This window comes from Macaca fascicularis, chromosome 12 (assembly GCF_037993035.2).
Source record: "Macaca fascicularis isolate 582-1 chromosome 12, T2T-MFA8v1.1".
Taxonomy (NCBI): domain Eukaryota; kingdom Metazoa; phylum Chordata; class Mammalia; order Primates; family Cercopithecidae; genus Macaca; species Macaca fascicularis.
In genome coordinates, this window is record NC_088386.1 from 111,952,415 (window position 1) to 111,977,713 (window position 25,299).

The following is a 25,299-nucleotide window of genomic DNA, read 5'->3' on the forward strand; positions in this document are numbered from 1 at the left end:
AGATCCTGAGGTCAGGAGTTCGAGACCAGCCTGGTTAACATGGTGAAACCCCATTTCTACTAAAAATACAAAAAATTAGCTGGGCGTGGTGGCAGGCGCCTGTAATACCAGCTACTCAGGAGGCTTAGGTAGCAGAATCGCTTGAACCCAGGAGGTGGAGGTTGCAGTGAGCCGAGATCGTGCCATTGCACTCCAGCTTGGGCAACAAGAGTGAAACTCCATCTCAAAAAAAAAAAAAAAAAAGAAAAGAAAAGAAAAGAAAGAAATAACTGAGATAGTAGGTTAAATAAGGTCACTAAGTTGTTTTTTCTTTCGGGGGCGGGGACACAGTCTCACTCTGTAGCCCAAACTCCGCCTCCCAGATTCAAGTGATTCTCATACGTCAACCCCCCAAGTAGCTAAGATTATAGATGTGTACCACCATGCCTGGCTAATTTTTGTATTTTTAGTAGAGATGGGGTTTCACCATGTTGGCCAGGCTGGTCTTGAACTCCTGACCTCAGGTGATCTGCCTACCTCAGCCTCCCAAAGTGCGGGGATTACAGGTGTGAGCCACTGCCCCCAGCCCCACTGACTTCTTTTCTGAAAGAATAAATATCTATTGTCAATGGAAAAATTAATCAAAATCAAAATAAGAGTGAAATATGTCAAATTCCATTATGGTGAACTTCACAAGATATTCCAAATTCTACAGTCACGGATGTTGTAAGTTAGTCATTAGCTAAAAAATAAATTTGGGGTTATTCAAAGATAGTTAATGTAGGCCAGGTGCGGTGGCTCACACCTGTAATCCCAGTACTTTGGGAGGCTGAGGTGGGCGGACCACGAGGTCAGGAGTTCGAGACCAGTCTGGCCAGCATGGTGAAATCCCGCCTCTACTAAAAATACAAAAAATCAGCCGGGAATGGTGGCACGCACCTGTAATCCCAGCTACTTGGGAGGATGAGGCAGGAGAATTGCTTGAACCCGGGAGGAAGAGGCTGCAGTGAGCAGAAATTGCGCCACTGCACTCCAGCCTCAGTGACAGAGCAAGACTCTGTCTTAAAAAAAAAAAAAGAAAAAAGATATTTAATATAAAAACAACTTATAGGCCGGGCACAGTGGCTCACGCCTGTAATCTCAGCACATTGGGCGGCCAAGGTGGTCAGATCACCTGAGGTCAGGGGTTCGAGACCACCCTGACCAACATAGAGAAACCCCATCTCTCCTAAAAATACAAAATTAGCCCGGCATGGTGGCACATGCCTGTAATCCCAGCTACTCGGGAAGCTGAGGCAGGAGAATCGCTTGAACCCAGGAGGCTGAGGTTGTGGTGAGCCAAGACCGTGCCATTGCACTTCCAGCCTCAGCAACAAGAGCGAAACTCCGTATCAAAAAAGAAAAGAAAAGAAAAGACAACTTGTAATAGGCTAAACCTAGTATATAAATATTCCCCATAAAGACAACTAGATGATGCTCTCCCAAACCATGACTCCCAAATCCTCATCATTCTTGAGCTTTTCTTTGTAATACATACTTGAATATAAATGTTTTCCTTCTCAACCATTAAGAGTAAAAAGATCCTCCAAGTAAATGCCTTAGTTGTGATAATCCTGCGGCTTTAGGCGCCCTCCTGGATGCACAGCCCCAGAGCCCCAGGGCCACAGGCTCTAGTGTAGGAAGCCCTGACGCAGTTCAAACTCCTCTCCCTGGTAGTTAAGGCCTTTTCTGACTCCCACTCCGTTCCCAGCTATTAATTTCCATTTGGCCGCACCACCCATCATCACAATGAATTATTTGTAGTTCCCAAAAGCGCCATAATGTCTCAAATTTCTGCGTCTTTACATAGTAAATGTCTCATTGACTTGGCTTCCTTTCTCCTCCTCCTATGTCACCAAACTCGAGTTCACCTTCGAGACATGTTGCCAGGATGCTGCCCTCCTCTGTGCCCCTGCTTGCACACTTGCAAATACCTTTGCTGGAACATCCAACACCTTCTCTCTCTGGCTGATTATTGTCATACTTTGCTCCCCTACTAATTGTGACTCCCTCAGAGTGTGGACGGCATCTGATTCATTTTAGTATTTCCAGATGTACCTTGTGCAGGTACCTATACCGGTCAAGTAAACAAGTGACAGCCAACAGTTTCAATTTGTCTCTTAAGAGAGCTCAAATTTAAAACAAAGGAGTGCTCAATCTCTGACATTCACCCTCCTCATCTATTGTAGAGGACACCGAAACCTATGTCTTCCAAATCTCAAATTACAACACCATGATAATAGTGAAATAAAATTAGCAAGTAATAAGCAGCAAGTGCAAAAAAGAAAATATAACAGAGCAGACCACAATAAAATTGAAAATGTCAGCCAGGTGCAGTGGATCACGTCTGTAATCCCAGCACTTTGGGAGGCTGAGGTGGGTGGATCACCTGAGGTCAGGAGTTAGAGACAAGCCTGACCAACATGGTGAAACCCCGTCTCTACTAAAAATACAAAAAATTACTGGGCATGGTGGTGGGTACCTGTAATCCCAGCTACTCGGAAGGCTGAGGCATAAGAATCGCTTGAACCCAGGAAGCAGAGGTTGCAGTGAGCCAACATCGTGCCATTGCACTCCAGCCTGGGCAACAAGAGCGAAACTCCATCTCAAAAAAAAAGAAAAGAAAGAAAAAAAGAATCAGAGGCACATAGATAGTAAGAATAGGTTTCCTTCACGAATTTTGTTTTGCCTATAGACACACATACACGTATGTGTTCTCTAGGTCAAGATGTAAAATTTTTTTCTTACTATGAGTCATGGTCAAAAGTGTGAAAGCCATTGGAAAAGGAAACGATTCTTAAAGAATAAAAGCAAGAAATATCTGAAACATATTTCCACAGCAAAGACTGTCTTTTCCATAGCAAAGACAAGTTGTGTTTTTTCCTCCAACCGAATATCAGAAAAGCCACTGATTTCATTTCAAAAATGTATTTTAAGCAAAGAAACTCTCATTACTTCTTACATATGCATGAAGGAGGATAAATTTCACTCATAAAGGAACTACAACTTTTCCAAAGGTCAGTTTGGCAATATCTCTTAAAATTACAGTGGCATTTGGCTTTGGACTTAGCAAATATACTTCTTGCAATTTAGGCCACACACCATCTGATGTATATAAAATGTTACTTACTGCAGGTTTTTAGTTGGGTTTTGGTATTAACAACCCAAATGCTCACCAACTGGAAATGGTTACATAAATCATTCCTTACTTATGGTTTATAAAGTGGCATATTAGTCATAAAAAAAAGAAGAAATCTCTTTAGATTTGGGTAAGAAAATATCTCCAGGATATTTGCTTCATTTGAGAAAAATCAAGATACAGAATAGTGTTTAAAGTATCCTAAATTTTTTGTTAAAATGTAGGAAAAAGACATGCCCCCAAAACTATCAACAGTAATTGCCTGTGAGGAATGGGAAATGCCAGAAAGAACCTACAATCTGAATTATTTCTTCCAAGATGCTAAAATAGGTAAATATGTTTAGTAAAGAATAATGAGCAGGAAAAGAAGGTATAGTGGTATCAATGGCCTGCACACCATTTTTTACTCTGTTTTTAGTAACATCACATTGATTTCCACCTGAGGAAGTACCTCTTGCCTGTTCTCAGTGCATGTCCAAGTGGTGATGACCGCAGTTCCTCATTCCTCAGGCTGACCATGCACATCAGAGCAACCTCATTTCTACAGTTTTTGGTTAATGGGTGAACACATGACTAGGTAGTCTGAATCTGGCAGTCTGAATCTGAACGGGAATGTTTTAGAAGTACTTTGAATTTTAAGTTCAATAAATAATAAATAAAACTTTGAAATTTAACTTCAATTTTAAGTTCAATTAAAAGAAAATGCTAACTATTAGGATCACAACTCATTAAAGGTATTAATGATCTTGATTTAAGAAATGTTCCCTATCCCGCTTCCCCCATTCAGAAAACAAAACTCAAAGACGAAAACAGTATAAAAATGCTTACGCAGCTAATGGAAATCCAACTTTAGCAAGGACAATGATATTGACGATAGATCCTCCATGCTCTTTCATCCAGGAGTTGTAAACTGCAGGATAGAGGCAAACTCGATCACTAAATTTTTAAACAGTGTCCTGCTCCTCCTGATACCTTGTTTCAGCACAGTGCCTGTTTGGTTTATGTTTTACATGTTCATTTACATTTCCTTATAAAAAGGCCTGATTGAGGTAAAATTTACACATCATAAAATTCATCTACGTTAAGTGTGCAATGTAATGACTTAATAAATACACACAGAGTTGTGCAACCATTACTACAATCCAACTTTAGAACCTTTCCATCACCCCAAAAAGTTCCTTCACACCCATTTGCAGCTCAACCCATCCCCAGGAAAACACTCATCTTTCTGTTTCTCTAGATTTGCCTTTACCTTTTCTGAAAATCTCATGTAAAGTGAATCATACAATATGTGGTCTTTTGTGTCTAACTTCCTCCACTTAGAATCATGTTTGTGAGGTTCATCCATGTTGCAATGTGTTAATAGTTCCTTTCTGATTGCTGAGTAGTATTCTGTTATGTGCATATGCCATATTTTATTTATCCACTTATCAGCTGATAAACATTTGGATAGTTCCTCTTTGGGGCAATTATGAATACAAATCTTTGTGTGGTCATATGTTAACTCTGTTTAGCTTTTAAAGAAACTGCCAAATGGTTTTCCAAAGTGTCCCCACCATTTTACATTACTCTCAGGAATGCATGTGGGATGTAGTTTACATACACCCTTGCTGTCTGATTTTTCCATAATAGCCCTCTAGTGGGTGTGAAGTGGTATCGCACTGGAGTTTTTATTTGCATTTCCCTAATGACTAATCATGTTGATCTATACATCTATCCTATGTCAGTACCACATTGTCTTAAAATCAAGAAATAGCTGTGAAATCAAGAAGCGTTAAGTCCTCCAACTTTCTTCTTTGGCAAAATTGTTTTGGCTTTTCTGGGCCCTCTGCATCTCCATATATAGTGTAGGATCAGTTTGTTAATTTCTGCAAAAATGTACAGGGATTGCACTGAATCTACAGATCAATTTCGGAAGAACTAACACATTAACAATATTGAAACTTCTAACCCATAAACACTGAATATCTTTACATTATTTAAATCTTCTTTGATTTCTCTCAGCGGTGTCTGGCAGTTTGTAGCATACAAGTCTTACACTTCTTTTGTTAGCCTCATTGTTAAATATTTTATGATTTATATATGCTGGAAGCTCCACTTGATATTTGGCACCAATTCTACTCATACAAATCAAGATAATGCTAGAGATGTATCTCCAGTCTCTCTTCAATAGAAACCCGAATTCTTTTTTTTTTTTTTTTTTTTTGAGACAGAGTCTCGCTCTGTCGCCCAGGCTGTAGTGCAGTGGCCAGATCTCAGCTCACTGCAAGCTCCGCCTCCCAGGTTTACACCATTCTCCTGCCTCAGCCTCCGAGTAGTAGCTGGGATTACAGGCGCCCGCCACCTCGCCCAGCTAGTTTTTTGTATTTTTTAGTAGAGACGGGGTTTCACTGTGTTAGCCAGGATGGTCTCGATCTCCTGACCTTGTGATCCACCCGTCTCGGCCTCCCAAAGTGCTGGGATTACAGGCTTGAGCCACCGCGCCTGGCCCCGAATTCTTAGAATTTAAAGATCAGACAAAATTAAATACTCAATCCTATTAAGGGCTTAAGCAAAAATAAGAATACCTTACCATTATTACCGACTGCTTCCCTGTGAGTTTTTACCAATTCATAATATACAACAGAAAAAAGAAAGTAAAGCCAGTAGAAAAGAAGACATAAAATACAACATATTCGAAATCTAAGACAATTTTTTCACCTTATTTTCACATTGCTAAATTTGGGATGCCTTACAGTTGGTGGTATCTCACAATTATAAATAGCAGTGTTTTTACTTTCTTAATGTATATAGAATGATGGTGAATTTCACAATTAATTATATCTTTGGCCCAATGAAATACAATAGTTATTTTTAAACAATACGATCATATACCTAGAAAACCCGAAACTAGTTTGACAAACTATTAAATAAAGCTGCAAATTATCAGTTAAAGCTAGAAGATAAATTTGAAAAAAATAAGTTTTCAATAAACCAACAATAGTCCAGCTGAAAAATAAAGTGTAAAAAGAGTCCATTCAAACTAGCAATAGCCATGAAATATATCTAGGCATATAATCTTAATTTAAAGTGATCTATGTGATTCAAACCACAAACCTTTGCCAAAAGATATAAACAATATTTTATTAATGAAAAGATATGTTATGATGGAAAGATTCTATGTTTAAACATGTCAATTATTTCCAAGTTATTAAATTTAACACAATTCCAATCAAATTTCCCCAGGATTTCTGAGGAAGAAGCTTGAATATAAAATTCATGTCAAAGAATAAATGGGCCTGGTGTGATGGCTCACACCTGTAATCCCAGCACTTTGGGAGGCCAAGGTGGATGGATCACCTGAAGTCAGGAGTTCAATACCAGCCTGGCCAACATGGCAAAACCCCATCTCTACTAAAAATGCAAAAAGTAGCAGGGCACGGTGGCACGTGCCTGTAATCCCAGCTACTCCGTGGGCTGAGGCAGGATAATTGCTTGAACCAGGGAGGCAGAGGTTGCAGTGAGCCAAGATCACACCACCGCATTCCAGCCTGGGCAACAGAGACTCCGTCTCAAAAAAAAAAAGAAAACAAGAGTAAATGGTCATGAATAGCCAAGAAAAGTTTGGAAATAAAAATAAATAAAGCAATATTTTCCATATCATATCAAATACTGAAAACTATATAAAACCATTTGTTTTTAGCACAAGAAAGAAGAATAACCATTTATTTAAATTATTCTATACAGACTTTCTGCTTCTGGACAAATACCACCATATTCATATATTTATTTATTTCCTAGTTCTGAAAATGTCTAGAAGAAATGATAACGCAGTAGTAGTGAACACATGTAGCACCCAAATCTCACCTTCTAAAAATCATTCCCGGCTAGGAGTGGTGGCTCACACCTGTAATCCCAGCACTTTGGCAGGTCCAGGTGAGAGGATCACTTAAGCCCAGGAGTTCAAGACCAGCCTGGACAATACAGAAAAACTCTGTCTCTATGAAAAATTTAAAAATTAGCCAGGCGTGGTGTCATGTGCCTATAGTAGCAGCTGCTCGGTAGGCTGAAGCAGGGAGGATTGCTTGACCCCAGGAGTTCAAGGCTGCAATGGGCTATGCAGCCTTGAACCACTATACTCCAGCCTGGGTGACAGAGGAAGACTCTGTCTCCAAAAAGTCAATAAATAAATAAGCAAACAACAATTATGATTCCCTAGTAAAGGGAACTAGGTCTTCTTGGAGAAACAGGTCTGAGCCATGTCAAAAAGATACAGAAGCCAGATCAGCCAGACAACTAGAATGTCAGAAAGACAATGACAATAATGGGTTAGAAATACTGAATAAAAATAAATTCCATTCATCGACAGTAATGCTTAGGAGATGGGGATAGGGAGGTGAGAAAACAAGGAAAAACTCATCTTCATAAAAGAATGCCAATTAATAAATAAATAAGGCATAAATTTTTTAAATCATCATTGTACATCTTCCAGTTCTGAAAGTAAATTGGGCAAAGATCAGAAATGGAATCAGCCGGGAGCAGTGCCTCACACCTATATCCCAGCACTTTGAGAGGCAGAGGCGGATGGATGGCTTCAGCCCAGGAGTTTTGAGACCAGCCTCAGCAACATAGGGAAACACTGGCACTACAAAAAAAAAAAAAAATTAGCCGAGCATGGTGGTTAGTAGCCATGCCAGGTGCAATGACTCATGCCTATGATCCCAGCACTTTGGGAGGCCGAGGCAGGTGGATCACAAGGTCAGAAGATGGAGACCATCCTGGCCAACATGGTGAAACCCCATCTCCGCTAAAAATATAAAAATTAGCCAGATGTGGTGGTGTGTGCCTGTAGTCCCAGCTACTTGGGAGGCTGAGGCAGGAGAATCTCTTGAACCCGGGAGGCAGAAGTTGCAGTGAGCAGAGATCATGCCACTGCACTCCAGCCTGTGTGACACAGTGAGACTCTGTCTCAAAAGAAAAAAAAAAGAAAAAAGAAAAATATAACTTATGAAAACTAAAAACTAAAAGCCCCAAATAAGTAAAAGCAAAAATAATAGGCCTTGTATTCTTTTTATTTATTTATATTTATATTTATTTTTATTTTTTATTTTTGAGATGGATCCTCGCTCTGTTGCCCAGGCTGGAGTGCAGTGGCGCAATCTCGGCTCACTGCAACCTCTGCATCCCTGGTTCAAGAGATTCTCCTGTCTCAGTCTCCCAAGTAGCTGGGACTATAGATGCATGCTGCCATGCCGGGCTCATTTTTTTTTTTTTTTTTTTTTGTATCTTAGTAGAGACGGGGTTTCACCGTGCTGCCCAGGCTGGTCTCAAACTACTGAGCTCAGGTCATCCGCCCGCCTCGGCCTCCCAAAGTGCTGGGATTACAGGCATGAGCCACCATGCCCGGCCGGCCTGTACTCTTTACAAGCCAGTTTTGGCTAATAAAAATTATTGCTGAATTTCAATTCTGTAGACTTTTAATTGACAGTGGTTAGCAAGGAATCTTGGATTGGTAAGACATTGCTGATTTGCTTGTTACAAGGAGTGAAAGCACCGAGCTATACAGCTTGGGTTAGAGACCACTAGTTGTCTCCCAATACTCAGTCTCCCTTTCTTCCACAGAAATAGAATTTGTATTAGGCACATAGCTGCCCACCTAAGGACTCTATTTCCCAGTTTCTTTTACAGCTAGGTATGATCATTTAACTGAATTCTAGCTGATGAATGTGAGCAAACATCATGGTGCTACTTCCAGATGGTGCCCATAAAAGGAATGGGTGAGCATTACACTTTTCCCCATTCCTGCTGTCTGCAATGCACATTTGATAGCAAGAACTGGAGCAGCCCTCTTCAGTCATGCAATGGAAACCACAGGTCAAGAACAGTAGAGCAATAAGAAGGATCCTCAGTCCCTAATGATTATGAAACTACCATGTAATCCTCAGACTACCAACCTGGACTTTTTATGTGAGAAAAATCAACTCATGTTACTGGAATGACCCAGCTTGTATCGCAACTTATACAGAGCTTGATTCTGCTAGACAGGTAGAGATGTCTGCAAGACCTCTGACTTGTAGACACTAAGAATATAAAGCCTAATTCAGGTTGGCATGAAGACCCTTTGAGTTAGGGTTGTACTTCATCTGTATTTTTCATCATAAGAAAGAGTTGGGTAGTTTTTAAAGAATCTCTTGCTGGGCGCGGTGGCTCAAGCCTGTAATCCCAGCACTTTGGGAGGCTGACACGGGCGGATCATGAGGTCAGGAGATCGAGACCATCCTGGCTAACATGGTAAAACCCCATCTCTACTAAAAAATACAAAAAAAAAAAAAACTAGCCGGGCGTGGTGGCGGGCGCCTATAGTCCCAGCTACTCGGGAGTCCGAGGCAGGAGAATGACGTAAACCCAGGAGGCGGAGCTTGCAGTGAGCTGAGATCAGGCCACTGCACTCCAGCCTAGGCCACAGAGCAAGACTCCTTCTCAAAGAAAAAAAAAAAAAAAAAAAAAGAATCTCTTGAGTTACCCAACTCAGGAGTTCAGTACTAACAACCCACAAAACACAACCTTTAATCCAAAGACTATACATGCATGCTAATTAGTTGTTAGAGAGCATACAGACTCTGTCTCTGGTATTCTCTCTGAATTTATTAATTGGTTCTGCTAAAAGATTTAATAGATTCATTTCTTAAAAACAAAATAAGTGTGAGAGTTTTCGCCAATTTTATGAACAAGTTTATAGCTAAATCTATGTACAGATCATTAATAATTTCCTCATAATAAATTCCAAGAAATAAAATGATGAGATTGATGGATATCCACATTTTATAAATATTGCCAAATTACTATACTGAAATGTACCAATTTACATTCCTATGTTGTAAGTGAGAAAATCTAGGCAAGAAATGTTAATGACATGGGGTTTCTGAGTCCCTCATAGGATTCCTGAGATCTCTAAATAAAGACATGGTGACTTGTGGATACTGATGGTACTTGCCTGCTTTGCACATGTAGAAGGTACCCGTCAGGTTGGTCTCAAGCACGGCATGCCATCCCTTAGAACTGATGCGTTCAGCAGGAGAAAGAAACTGGCCTCCTCCATTGTTCACCAAGAAATTGATCTTACCAAAAGTATCTAAGGTGGATTTGACCAAATTATTCACCTAAAGAAGAACATTGGAAGTTACTAAAAGTTTACTAGCCTAACCTGCTACCTGGCCTGATTGATTGCTCTAGACAGAGTTTGCAATCTCTCACAGTGAACAGTCACTCCAAGTACCACAATGAATGAACATGGAGCAATGAATAACCCTAAAACTCCTACATCAACGAATAATGTACCAGCACCCAATACCCACACATCACAAAGCTAAAATTGTCATTTTGACGACAAGATAGATCCAAGGGCCTGGAACACCCTTGAGTAGCACAGGCCTCCGTCGTATATTAATTTGTAAGCTACCAACCCAGAATAAACACTGATGAAATCAGATTAAAATGAACATTAAGAAATGACTCAAGGGGCCAGGCACGGTGGCTCACGCCTGTAATCCTAACACTTTGGGAGGCCGAGGCAGGCAGATCACCTGAGGTCAGGAGTTTGAGATCAGCCTGGCCAACATGGTGAAACCTGTCTTTATGAAAAATACAAAAATTAGCTGGGCATGGTGGCATGCACCTATAGTCCCAGCTACTCAGGAGGCTGAGGCAGGAGAATTGCTTGAACCCAGGAGGTGTAGGTTGCAGTGAGCCGATTTTGCACCACTGCACTCCAGCCTGGGCAATAGAGGAAGACTTTGTTTCAAAAAAAAAAAAAAAAAATGATAAAAAATGACTTAAAGGGCAAAAGGCCATCTCTAGCGGAGACCACACTCTTGCCTCCCTTCCTCTCCTTCTCCAGGAGCCACTGGCTCAGTAAATCATTAACATGAGAATCTCCTTCACAGCCTCTGCTTCTAGTGAGCCTCATCTAAGACAGCTACAATAGGAGAACCTGAAGCACAGCCAGGTTTAAGAACTACTACTGCAAATTACAATGAATGAATAAACAATACAGATAGCTCTCCATTACCTCCTCTTCATTCCGGATGTTGCATTGTATGGGAATGACTCGTGCCTGGTTTGTGGGAGGTAGGCTGGCCTTCAGTTCAACTGCCGCAGACTTCAATCTCTCCAACTTACGGGATGCAATGACCACATTACTCCCTGAGGAGAAACAGCCCGAGAACAAATAAATATGCCTTCATGAGATGCAGTGACCACATTACACCTTGAGAAGTAAACAGCCAGGGAACAAATAAATATGCTTTCACCAGTTGTCCAAATTTCAATAATAATATTGAAAAAAATATCATGTCTTTCATTTTTTGAAGTATTTTTTATTTTAGAGTCAAGGTCTCACCCTGTTGCTCAGGCTGGAGTGCAGTGGCTCGATCATAGCTCACTGTAACCTTGAACTTCTCCCAGGCTAAAGCAATCCTCCCACCTGGCCTCCCAAAGTTCTGGGACTACAGGCACAAGTCACTGCACCTGGCCATGTGTGTTCCTATGTCTTAAAAACAGCTGAATTAGGACTTCTGCTTCTGGACAAGATGGAGTAATAGAAACTGAATTTGCCCTCCATCCTGAAATAACTAAAATATTGGACAAAATATATGAAACGATGGTTTTCTGGCACTGGACATCAAGTAGCACCGGACGGTCATCTCTGGAAGACTGAAAACAAACATGAGCCCTTGGATTGCCCCAGCTTGCTACCTGGAGAGAGGTTCTAGACTGCAGCAAGGGAGGGGAACACGTTCAGAGACCAAAGTCTCCCTGGTGGAAGAGAAGAAGTTGGGAGCCTAGGGAGCCAAGGCAGTGAGACTGCCCAGGGGATAGGGAGAAAAGATAAACAGAGAGAGAGAACTCCAGAGATCTAAGGCAGTGAGACTGCCCAGAGAATAGGGAGGAAAGATATACAGAGAGAGAGAACTCCAGAGATCTGCAGAGTCTCTCTTGAATCTTCACCTGAGTACCAATCGATGCTTCGGAATAAATCAAAGAGGAAAGAACCACCAAAACTGGGCGGGGAGATCAAACCCTGGCACTCACACAGCACTGGGAATGGTTAGTGTGCCCAGCAGAAGGAAACCTTTCACAGGGCATTCTGTAAAATACACAGAAGCAGATGGCTTCCGCAGTGAGGCAAAATTCACCATAGACTAAAGGCTGCTCGGATCAAGCCTCTTTTAAAGTATTAAATTGTTTTCAAGTGACCTAACTGTATCCCAGAACAAAGCTCGAGTATATGTATGTGTATATATACATATATATATATATATATATATTTTTTTTTTTTTTTTTGATACGGAGTCTCGCTCTGTCGTCAGGCTGGGATGCAGTGGCACAATCTCAGCTCACTGCAGTCTTCTCCTCCCGGGTTCAAGCAACTCTCCTGCCGCAGCGTCCCAAGTAGCTGCAACTACAGGCATGCGCCACCAGGCCCAGCTAATTTTTGTATTTTTAGTAGAGATGGGGTTTCACCATGTTGGCCAGGATGGTCTCAGTCTCTTGTGCCTAAGAATATTTATAAGAATATAAAAATAGTCAACATCCACCAAGGTCAATTTAGTATCTGGCATCCAACAAAAAAACTATCAGGCATGCCAAGGAACAGGAAAATAACAGCACATAATGAGGAGAAAAGTCAATTAATAAAAACAGACCCAGGCCGGACGCAGTGGCTCACACCCGTAATCGTAATCCCAGCACTTGGGAGGCTGAGACGGGCCAATCATGAGGTCAGGAGTTTGAGAACAGCCTGACCAACATGGTGAAACCCTGTCTCTACTAAAAATACAAAAAGTAGCCAGGCGTGGTGGCGTGCGCCTGTAATCCCAGCTACTCAGGAGTCTGAGGCAGGAGAATTTCTTGAACCTGGGAGGCAGAGGTTGCAGTGAGCTGAGATCACCCCACTGCCCTCCAGCCTAGGCAACAGAGCAAGACCCTGTATGAAACAAAACAAAACAAAACAAAACAAAAAACAAAAACTAGAACCAGAAATGACACTGATGATATAATTAAATAGACCAGTGATGAAGAGAAAAATCTTAAAAGCAGCCAGAGAAAAACAACACATTAAATGTAGAACAAGAAAGATGAAGACTTCTTTCAGAAACAATGCAAGCCAGAAGACAGTGAAACATCTTTACGGTACCGAAAGCAATGACAAAGATGGTGAACTTAGAAATCTTGACCCAGTGAAACTATCTCTCAAAAATGATGGCAAAATAAAGACTTTTGCACCCATATGAAAGCTGGAAGAATTCATCAAGGTGTTCTGCACTACAAAAAAGATGAAAGGAAGTCCTTCAAGTAGAAGGAAAATGATGCCAAATAAAAATCTAAAAATATACAGAAGAAGAAAGAGAACTAAAAACAATTCGTTTGTGTGTTTGTTTTTGAGACAAGGTCTTACTCTGTTGCCTAGGCTGGAGTGCAGCGGTGATCTTGGCACACTGCAGCCTTGACCTTCTGGGCTCCACTGATCCTCCTACCCCAGCCTCCCAAGTGGCTGGGACCACAGACATAAACCACCATACCCGGCCACTTTTTTTTTTTTTTTTTTTTTTTTTTGTAGAGATGAGGTCTATGTTGCAGAAATAGTAATTACGTGAGAAAATATAAAGATTTTTCTTCTTTCTATTCAGATCTCTTTAAAAGGTAGTGATAGTTCAAAGCAAAAATAACAACGTATTATAGGATTTATAACATATGTAGAAATAAAATGGTTCCCTCTTTCTCCTTAAGAATAATAGCACATGGCCGGGCGCAGTGGCTCAAGCCTGTAATCCCAGCACTTTGGGAGGCCGAGACGGGCGGATCACGAGGTCAGGAGATCGAGACCATCCTGGCTAACACAATGAAACCCCGTCTCTACTAAAAATACAAAACAATTAGCCGGGCGAGGTGGCGGGCGCCTGTAGTCCCAGCTACTCGGGAGGCTGAGGCAGGAGAATGGCGTAAACCCGGGAGGCGAAGCTTGCAGTGAGCCGAGATACCGCCACTGCACTCTGTTGCCTGGGCGACAGAGCGAGACTCCGTCTCAAAAAAAAAAAAAAAAAAAAGAATAATAGCACAATGGCTAAGAAGGGTGAAATGGAAGTAGAGACAGTCCTTCCTTTGCTCTGCTCTACTATGCTCTGATTTCAGTTAGCTTAGCTTAAAGACACCAGTCTCTCAACAACATGGTTCAAATTTCAATAACCACGGTATATTAACTGTAACTGCATAAAATGCAAACTCCACTGCTAGCTTTTCAACCCGCAAATCATAAATAACAGATGCACATCAAGATCAGTGATTAATCATGTCATTTCTTCCAACGTCTATCAGTGAATGGCCACTGTGCATCTCTTCTTCAGTTCAGAAGAGCTCAGACAGCAAAGAATATAGCTGTGTCACCTCCTGGTTTTTCAACAAGAAACCCAAGTGACATTTTACAAAAACACATGATCTTAGGAGGGACTGGTCAACAAACATGAAAAGTGAGACCAATAAATGAAAATCTGTAACACTGGAAGCAAAATTAGAATTGCATATCAGGGGAATTATAAAAGGGGAATGCATGACACTGCCACCATTCTAGAAACTACAGAAAGCCAGAAGATCTTACTGAAGGCAAACTTAATGAGGAAAGTACACGTGACAAAGAAGACGAAGATATCCCAAAGGAAGTGACACCCACAAAAAATTTCACATTAAAGAAACTTTTGGGGCCGGGCGTAGTGGCTCACTTCTGTAATGCCAGCACTTTGGAAGGCTGAGGTGGGCAGATCACAAGGTCAGGAGTTTGAGACCAGCCTGACCAACATGGCAAAACCCTGTCTCCACTGAAAATACAAACATTAGCCAGGCATGGTGGCAGGTGCCTGTTAATCCCAGCTACTCGGGAGGCTGAGGCAGGAAAACTGCTTGAACCCGGGAGGCAGGCAGAGGTTGCAGTGAGCTGAGATTGTACCATTGCACCCCAGCCTGGTGACAAGAGCAAGACTCTGTCTCAAAAAAAAAAAGAAAGATACTTTTGGAAATATTTCATGACATTGAAAGTATAAAAGATAAAACGTTGGAAGCTGATCCAAACGTAGAAAGGAGTATTACAATTTAACAAGGTATAGGAAAAATGCTTGCTCCATATCATAAGGTATACAATGAGAAGGCAAGCACTAATCAAATGACTCAACATACTTTTCACATGAAAATAATAGTTTAATTTTCAATACTGAGTTTTTAAAATTTTTATTTTTAATTGACAAATAACTGTATACAGTAATGGGGTAAAACATGATATTTTGATACATAAACATATTGTGGAATAATGAAATCAGGCTAATGTATTCATCACCTCTTATACTTACCATTTCTTTGAGGTAAGAACATTCAAAATCCACTATTTTCACTATTTTGAAATACACAATGCATTACAAACTATAGCCATAGTGCTGTGCAATAGATCATCAGAACTTATTCCTCCTGTCTAAATGAAACTTTGTACTCTTTGACCAACATCTCCCCAGTAAAACTGGTCTAGTTTTACTATTTTTTTCATTTCCCTATGTGGCAGACTGCCATAGTTACTACTGTTACTACTTGAGAGCTTGAGACACTCACTCCTACAGTTACTACTGTTACTACTTGAGACCATCATTAGGAGACTGAAGGAAGGAAGATGAATGCAGAAATGAAAACTTAAAACAAAAGAAACTGTTTTAAAGGAAGGGGCCAGGGGAAAAAGAAGAGGGCTCCCTGCTTCTAGTGAGCAAAAGCAGCAGCCTTGAGCTTCTACAGCCTTTTGTATTTATTGGGTAGAAAGAGCAGGGAGGAGGAGGAAATGATTGGTCAGCTGCTTAACTGATCACAGGTTCACATTATTGCTAACAAGCTTCAGATGTGCCTCATCACAAGAAACACTTGTGCCTGGGTCGTGACTATCTTCAGCATTCCTTCCGGGTGGCAGACAGTTTGTCGGTATGCCAACATTCTGCATTTACGAGAACAGTTTGCTGTTTGCTCATATACCCTCCAGTGTTATACTGAGTTGATCACGACCCTCACTCTTTCGGCCTGCAACATCTCTCCCTTTTTGTTTTTTGAATTAATTGAGAAAGGCAATTGCAAAATGTGTAGCCTCAGTGGTTCATTCCATCTTCACATTCAGCATGTATTGGGGGAACCACGCCCATGGTTGGGATCCATGGGTCCCTCTAGTCTCCCATTCTATGGTCGCACACACCTTGAGGGAACCCACACGGTTTGTTCATCTCCTGCAAAAACACAAGGATACCCTCATCCCCACGTTAGTAAATCTAACGAAACAGAAGCAAAGGCTTTTGTGGCTGTGGCCAGGAGGCATGCCGAAGCATCTGCTCCACAAGCTGTAACTCAGCTTCTGCCTCTTTGGTTAATTACCGTAGGGTAAAACTTCTCATTGATAAGGAGATGCAGGCTCTCTCTGATTAACAGAAGGCACAGGGAAAGCAAATTGAAGCTCATCCTTCTCGTGCAACAGTATAGCAAAAAAAAAACCCTTGGCCGGGTGCGGTGGCTCACACCTGTAATCCCAGCACTTTGGGAGGCCAGGGCAGGCAGATCATGAGGTCAGAAAATCGAGACCATCCTGGCTAATACAGTGAAACCCTGTCTCTACTAAATATACAAAAAAATTAGCCGGGCATGGTGGTGGGTGCCTGGAGTCCCAGCAACTCAGGAGGCTGAGGCAGGAGAATGGTGTGAACCCAGAAGGTGGAGCTTGCAGTGAGTCAAGATCACGCCACTGCACTGCAGCCTGGCCAACAAAGTAAGACTCCGTCTCCAAAAACAACAACAACAACAACGATCCTTAAGAACTTCAATTTGTACTGTACAGGTGGGTCCATTAAATGCTGTGGGTTGTGATAGAAAAATCTCTCTCCTAGTTGTACTTTCAAATGCTTGATTCCCTCGCTTCTCCCTCCGTGGAGAAGGGTGCAACTTACAGGAAACAAGCCATAGTTGTGCAATATACTCTCCTTGTTCAAAAACCCAAAGATCTTGTGACACTATGACTACCGGAATGTTTTCTTCACAATCAAAATCAGCAACTCCTGGGACTACAGTAATGCCTTGCAAGTGAAGATGACTTTTGCCAAAAAGTCTCTATTGAACTCTATCACCATTTCTATTTATCCCTACTTATCTCTATTTGTCCCTGCAGGCCTCTTTAGGTCCCTTCAGGTCTCTGTTTGTCCCTGAAAGTCCCTGTTTGGGCACCACTTTGACAAAAATTTCTGAAGGTAATGAAATACTTGTACTTTTTCCCATTGACTATTTTTGCTTTGCATGGTTTCAGCTTGCATGATCATTGTTACAATGCTACAATGCCATGCAAAACCAAAGACTACCTATGAACTGTTAAATGGTTCTTTTACATATATATTTTAAAGATGAGGTCTCACTGTGTTGCCCAGGCTGGACTGCAGTGGTTCTTCAGTGTTAAATTCCATGTGAGGCGATACAGTTATAGACTGTTCTCACCCTAATACAGCATTTCACTGTATCATAATTACCTGCTAATTTAACAGTCTGCACCACTCACTGTCATCTCCTGGAAGGTAGGGACCCTGTAATTGCTCTATTTGTTATGCTAACACACAGTCCAACATATATATGTGGAATAAATGAAGCTCATAAAGGCACAGAGTACAAGGGCTCTCCATTTGGCCTGAACTATTTTAGTTGTATAAGATAAGCTAGCTACTGCATATTAAAATAAGGCATTTTATTTTATTTCTTATCTTTATAGATGTAGCGGTGACAAGTGCAGTTTTGTTACATGGATATATGTGTAGTGTGGGCTTTTAGTGTACCCATCACCTGAATAGTGGACACTGTACCCAACAGGTAATTTTTCAACCTTCACTCCCCTGCTTCTACCCTCCCACCTTTTAGAGTCTCCAGTGTCTATGATTCCACTCTATATGTCCATGTGTACCCACTCTCTACTTTCCACTTATAAGTGAGAACATGCACCATTTGACCTTGTTTCTGAATTATTTCAGTTGGGATAAAGGCCTCCAGTTCTATCCGTGTTGCTGCAAAAGACAAGATTTCATTCTTTTCATGGCTGAGTAGTATTCCATGGTATATATAACATATGTTCTTTATCCAATCATCCATTGATGGGACAGTTAGGTTGATTCCTTAACTTGCTATTGTGAATAGTGCTGTGATAAACATACTAGAGCAGGTGTCTTCTTCACATAGTGATTTATTTTCCTTTGTAGATACCCAGCAGTGGGTTTGCCGAATTGAATGGGAATTCTATTTTTAATTCTTTAAGAAATCTCTATACTGTTTTCCATAGAGCTTGTACAAAGTAAGGCAATTTAAAAAACTATGTTTAAAGTTTAGGTTATAATTTAATAAACTAAAAATGGTAACAACTTTTGGAAATTCTTGTGTGCAATCTGAGGGTTTTATGAAGCAAAAATTGGAAAGATTCACCATGAGTTCCTTGTAAGCCTTGCCTAACTTTAAAATGGAATTTATCAAAATATATAATGTTCAACAAAACAGAAGTTCTATGGTTAGGAGAATGCTTACTCCTTTCTCCTTTAGTTTCCAGGAGGGCCCTCTTCTCCCAGGAGGAAAAACAACTGAAACACAGTCACGCGCCCCATAACAATGTTTTGGTCTATGATAGACCACATATATGGCAGTGGCCCCATAAGATTAAAGTGGAAGTTAAACGTTCTTATCATCCAGTGGTACTGTAGCCACTGTAATGTCATAGGTGCAATTACTTTATTTTTTTAATAAATTTAGTTTAGCCTGTGTGTACAGTGTCTATAAATTCTGCAACAGTAAACAATAATGTCCTAGGCCTTCACATTCACTTATCACTCCCTCACTAACTCACCCTGAGCAACTTCCAGTCCCACAAGCTCCTATGTCCTATGCAGTGTTCTATACAGGTATACCATTTTTTAATCTTTTATACCGTATTTTTCCTATATCTTTTGTATGTTTAGATATGTTTAGACACACAAATATTTACCTTTGTGTTACTATTTCCTACAGCATTCAGCACAGTAACATGTTGTACAGGTTTGTAGCCTAGAAGCAATAGGCTATACCATATAGCCCAGGTGTAGAGTAGGCTATACCATATAGCCCAGGTGTATAGTAGGCTACACCATCTAGGTTTGCCTACCTCTCTACGATGTTCACACTATGATGAAATCGCTTAAGGATGCATGTCTCAGAAGATTTCCCCTTTGTTAAGTGACACATTACTGTATATACTTCCAGACTAATCCAACCCTGTTAGGTTTCTGTCACTTAGGAGAAATAGCTGAGCTGATCAGTGAGATGGAAAGGAGAAATAAGCACCCCAGGACAAGCCACCACCTCCTTCGCCCACTTCTTTCTTTGATATTTCTGCCTTCAACATGTGTATTTTTCGCTCCAGTTCCCAGAGTAGGGCATAGGCTCCGCAGGGCGGGGATTAAAAACTTCACCTAGGCTGGGCGCAGTGGCTCACGCCTGTAATCCCAGCACTTTGGGAGGCCAAGGCCAGTGGATCGCTTGTGTTCAGGACTTCAAGACCAGCCTGGGCATCATGGTGAAACCCCACCTCTACTAAAAATACAAAAACAAATTAGCTGAGCATGAAGGCACATGCCTGTAATCCCAGCTATTCAGGAGACTAAGCCACGAGAATTGCTTGAACCTGGGGGCAGAGGTTGTAGTGAGCCAAGACTGTGCCACTGCACTGCAGCGTGGGTGACAGAGTGAGACTGTGTCAGAGAGAAAGAGAGAAAGAGAGGGAGAGGGAAGAGAGAAACCAAACAAGAACACTAAGGTGATTAATGCCTAACTTTGTCCAACACCTCAAATAAAAAATATGGTGAGACTATAAATAGGATGACTCACATGGATTATCTAAATAGAAGTTTACTAAATTATCACTAGTTACTATCTGAAACCTCAAGACTTCAGGTCAATTGTCTACTAGAAGTAAAGATGCACTGAAATACCACTTTACAAGTCCATTTACTTTCACTGGTAGAACTGTCCATTATAGACAAACTTAAACTAGGGTGCAAACGTATTACAGGGAAAAACAATGCAATGCTGGGTAAAATTAAAACCTAAATGCCCATTCAGGAAATGGTTAAATAAGTTATTACAGATCCACACAATGGAATACTATGCAGCTTTAAAATGAATGAGATATGACTACAGTACTACCATCGAAAAACACAAGATATGGGCCAGGCATGGTGACTCATGTCTGTAATCCCAGCACTTTGGGAGACTAAGGTTGGAGAGTCGCTTGTGGCCAGGAGTTCAAGACCATCCTGGGTGAGACCTTGTCTCTAAAAAAATGTGTTAATTAGCCAAACATTGTAGTACATGCCTATAGTTTAGACACTTGGGAGGTTGAGGCAGGAGAATCATTTGAGACAGGAGTTTGAGGCTGCAGTGAGTTATGATGGCACCAGTGTACTCTAGCCTGGGTGACAGAGCAAGATCCTGTGTCTAAAAAAACAAAGAAAAAACAAGATATTTAAGTGTGTGTGTGTGTGTGTGTGTGTGTGTGTGTGTGTGTGTGTGTGTATAAATGATTACAGGGCAGGAATACTGTGATCCCAATTTTGTAAAAAACAAATATATATACATGTGTATACATGTGCACATTAAATTTATAGAAAATCACTAGGAAGGGAATTTAGAAAAAGGGCAGAATGGGTAAAGCTCATTTTTTTCTTTTATACACTTCTATACTATTTTTATTGGAAACCTCTTATGTTACCTTATAATAAACTAGAAAAATATTATATATAATCCTTACCTTTCATGCTGAATCATTTGAATAAACTTTCTGTTTATATGTAGCTAGAGAGATCCTGGAAGCACAACTGACTTGGTTAGAATAGGTGCAGAAGACCAGGCGCGGTGGCTCACGCCTGTAATCCCAGCACTTTGGGAGGCCGAGGCGGGCGGATCATGAGGTCAGGAGATCAAGACCATCCTGGCTAACATGGTGAAACCCCATCTCTACTAAAAATACAAAAAATTAGCCGGGCGAGGTGGCAGGCGCCTGTAGTCCCAGCTACTCGGGAGGCTGAGGCAGGAGAATGGCGTGAACCCGGGAGGTGGAGCTTGCAGTGAGCCGAGATCGCGCCACTGCACTCGAGCCTGGGCAACAGAGCGAGACTCCGCCATCTCAAAAAAAGAAAAAAAAGAATAGGTATAGGAGTAGCTTGTGGATAAGGAGTTCTTTCAACATCAGAGGCTTGTAGCCCCAGTATGCTGCGTTCCTGCTTAGGCTGATACTGATCCTTTTCCATCTTCAACTCAGAATACTACATTTATTCAGCAACTTCTTGGTCCCTGGTGTTGGTAACAGGCTAGTTAGACTAGACTAGAGCAAGAAAAAATGCTGTCTTGGCTCATAATTTCCACCTGCATTTCCTAATTGCATTTTATCTACTATACCTAATTTATGTTGTACTGTAGTAACAGAAAGTGAATGATTAACTTGAAGATAAAAAAAAAAAAAGATCTGATATGAATTCAACTTCATGACCTTAGGTTTTTCTTGACGAAATCAGGTTTCTCTCTGCCTAACGGCACCTGTCAAAGGTACAAAGGAGATCCAATTCTGCCTACAATATCCTGCTTTTGTGAGCTAAAGCTCTCTGTATCCTCTCAGCAAAAGGAAAAGTCAAAATCCTGTGGAAGTGAAAGACAATACAGTCATCATCGTTTTAAAAACCACATCTCAACAAAACCAAAAACAAAAAACAGTGGCCTTCTGACTAGAAAGAAAACTGGAGGCTAGGCGTGAGGGCTCCATACCTATAATCCTAGCACTTAGGGAGGCTGGGGTGGGTAGATCACTACAGGTCCGGAGTTCGAGACCAGCCTGGCCAACATGCCAAAACCCCGTCTCTGGTAAAAATATAAAAATTAGCCAGGCGTGGTGGCACATGCTTGTAGTCCCAACTACTTGGGAGGCTGAGACATGAGAATCGCTTGAACTCGGAAGGCGGAGGTTGCAGTGAGCTGAGATCATGCCACTGCAATCTGGCCTGGGTGACAGAGTGAGATTCTGTCTCAAAAAAAAAACAACTGGCTAACATTTTCTTTTTTGCTCAATTTGGGTTTTTATAACAATGCTGTGGAAATAGCCATTAATTCTTGCATTAAAAAAATAAAGAGGAAAAAGTCATTATAAAAAATGATTTTTGTGGCCAGGCGTGGTAGCTCCCAGCATTTTGGGAGGTCGAGGGGAATGGATCACAAGGTCAGGAGTTCAAGACCAGCCTGGCCAATATGGTGAAACCCCATCTCTATTAAAAATACTACTCAGGAGGCTGAGGCAGAGAATTGCTTGAACCCGGGAGGCGGAGGTTGTTGTGAGCCAAGATTGTGCCACTGCACTACAGCCTGGGCGACAGAGCGAGACTCCATCTCAAAAAAAAAAAAAAAAAATATATATATATATATATAAAATACTATATTATATTATATTCATTCACTGAAGGAAATCCATTTCCAATACAACAAAATAATTGTCTATATATAATTTTAAGTATATGATTTTTTTTCTCAAAAGACACTCCATCGCTTTTATCAGAATCTCAGAGAGATCCATGTCTTCCAAAAGATTACAAGACCATTGTCCTAATGTTTTAGTTTGTGGTAAGAAAAATACAACCTTATTCCAGGGGTGTAGTTTTTGGCCAGTGCACAGTTATGCAACAGGATGAAAGTTCGAATAGCACACTTATGCAACAGGATGAAAGTTCAAATACATAAAATCCCACTGAAAGTCCTTCAAGGTGAACTAGGGTCCTATGCATCTGCTGAGAAGCCTAGTAGCTGACCTTTGCATGAATTGATAACTGATTCTGATTTTCTTATAGATTTTCCTGAAAAAGGAGAGAGTTTGGTATTGAGAATAAACTAGGCAGTAATGGTGATGAGGTTATATCATGGCCTTACTAGGAAATGTTTTTGCTTTTTTTTAACTAAAAACATAGATGTTTTCTTTTTCAGTTCATACTATGCCAGATGTTGGAAACAGTGGTAACCAAAGATAATTTAGATGTTCATTAAAAAATATTTAAAAGACGAAGACAATTTTAATTACTCATAATTAACATTATTTTCAGAAAAATAGTTAAAAATCTTATAAACTTCCTTCCGGTCTATTTTTGCATGTATAATACTTTTTTTTTTTTTTTTTTTGAGACAGAGTATTGCTCTGTCACCCAGGCTGGAGTGCAGTGGCGTGATCTTGGCTCACTGCAACCTCTGCCTCCTGGGTTCAAGCGATTCTCCTGCCTCAGCCTCCTCAGTAGCTGGGATTACAGGCATATGAAACCCTGTCTTACCATGTTTGCCCAGGCTGGTCTCGAACTCTTGATCTCGTGCTCCACCCGCCTCAGCCTCCCAAAGTGCTGGGATTACAGGCGTGAGCTACCGCGCCCAGCCCTGCATGTGTATTTTTTATTAAAAGCAAAACTGGGCCAGGCACGGTGGCTCATGCCTGTAATCTCAGCACTTTGGGAGGCCAATGAGGGCGGATCACCTGAGGTTGGGAGTTCGACACCAGCCTGACCAGCGTATGGAAACCCCGTCTCTACTAAAAATACAAAATTAGCCAGGCGAGGTGGGGCATGCCTGTAATCCCAACTGCTCAGGGGGCTGAGGCAGGAGAATCACTTGAACCAAGAAGGCGTAGGTTGCGGTGAGCCAAGATGGCACCATTGCACTCCAGCCTGGGCAACAAGAGTGAAACTCCATCTCAAAAAAAAAAAAAAAAAAGTAAAATTGGAAGGCTATTAGGTTTAGAATTCTACTTTTCCCAATAATACGGTATGCATTTATCCAAATAAGTCTTCAATAGCAAGATATTTATTTCTTTATTTATTGAGATGGAATCTCACTCTGTTGCCCAGGCGGGAGTGCAGTGGCTTGACATCAGCTCACTGCAACCTCTGCCTCCTAGGTTCAAGTGATTCTTGTGCCTCAGCCTACCAGGTAGCTGGGACTACAGGTGTGCACCACCATGCCTCGCTAATTTTTGTATTTTTAGCAGAGATGGAGTTTCACCATGTTGGCCAGGCTGGTCTCGAACTCCTGACCTCAGGTTATTTGCCCGCCTCAGCCCTCCAAAGTGTGGAATTACAGGCATGAGCCACCTCGCCAGGACAAATAGCAAGATATTTAAATGGAAGCATTATATTTCATTGTAATTGATTTAACTATTTCCCTCATATTGGATTTTTAGGCAATTTCCATTTTTTCACTACTCAAGACTACATCCTTGCATGAAAATCTTTGCTTGACTCTGTTTCTTTAAATTCCTGAGAAAGGAATTACTGTCAGAGCATAAAGATTGTGAAGGTTTTTGGATCTTTTTTTCCAAATTGCCCTCCAGAAATTTTGTAATAATTTACATTCCTGCCTTCTCATTCCTGCATCAACACTTTAATTTTTCCCAATATTTCAAAATTTTGTTAGAAAAATGAAATCTTACTGTTTTATATTTTATTACCAATAAAGTTGATTCTTTTTTCATATGCTTCTTGCCTGTCTGTAGTTCTTTTGGAACACTTAGTCCATACCATTAGTCTAATTTTTCTATCAGTGTGTTGGATTTTTTCTTTGCCGAGTCTAGTGGCTCAGCCTGTAATCCCCACACTTTGGGAGTCAGAGGCAAGGCAGAAGGATCCCTTGAACCCAGGTGTTCTAGACCAGCGTGGGCAACAGAGTGAGACCCTATCTCAAAACCAACAAATAATTTATCGATGTTGTAAATATTTTTCTTCATATGCCCTTAAACTTTATACATTTTTTTTAATTCAATGAAGATTTACACCTTCATACAGGCAGACTGATTTATGTTCCCCTTTGTGGTTTATTCCCTCACTTAATGTTTACAAAGGCCTTCCTTCACCCAAGTTAAGGTAAATATTCAGCATACTTCCTTGCTGTGGTTAAGAGATGTGAGAAGATACTATGAGAGACTCTCAGTATGCTTACAATTTTTTCCAGTTAAATGAAGTCTTCCCACGTTTCCTAATCACTCACATTAAGCATATAGAATGGATGAATTTTAAATCTGAATA

The 25,299-nt window shown here is 40.9% G+C and overlaps 1 protein-coding gene across 4 annotated transcripts in view; it reads right to left on the minus strand.

Moving 5' to 3' along the window:
- The window catches only part of PECR (peroxisomal trans-2-enoyl-CoA reductase), a 40,960-nt gene that overhangs the window by 15,184 nt on the left and 477 nt on the right, over positions 1-25,299 (minus strand). For 2 of the 4 annotated variants that reach the window (XM_045367675.2, XM_005574223.4), the window contains exons 2-4: positions 11,205-11,338; positions 10,131-10,296; positions 3,986-4,067 (exon numbers count right to left, since the gene is read on the minus strand). In XM_045367675.2, the coding sequence (XP_045223610.2) occupies positions 3,986-4,067; positions 10,131-10,296; positions 11,205-11,338 (382 nt within the window). Of the gene's footprint in view, positions 1-2,500; positions 2,624-3,608; positions 3,809-3,985; positions 4,068-10,130; positions 10,297-11,204; positions 11,339-25,299 lie in introns of those variants that run through there. The other 2 variants (XM_065526052.1, XM_074010026.1) reach the window with 2 other exon arrangements.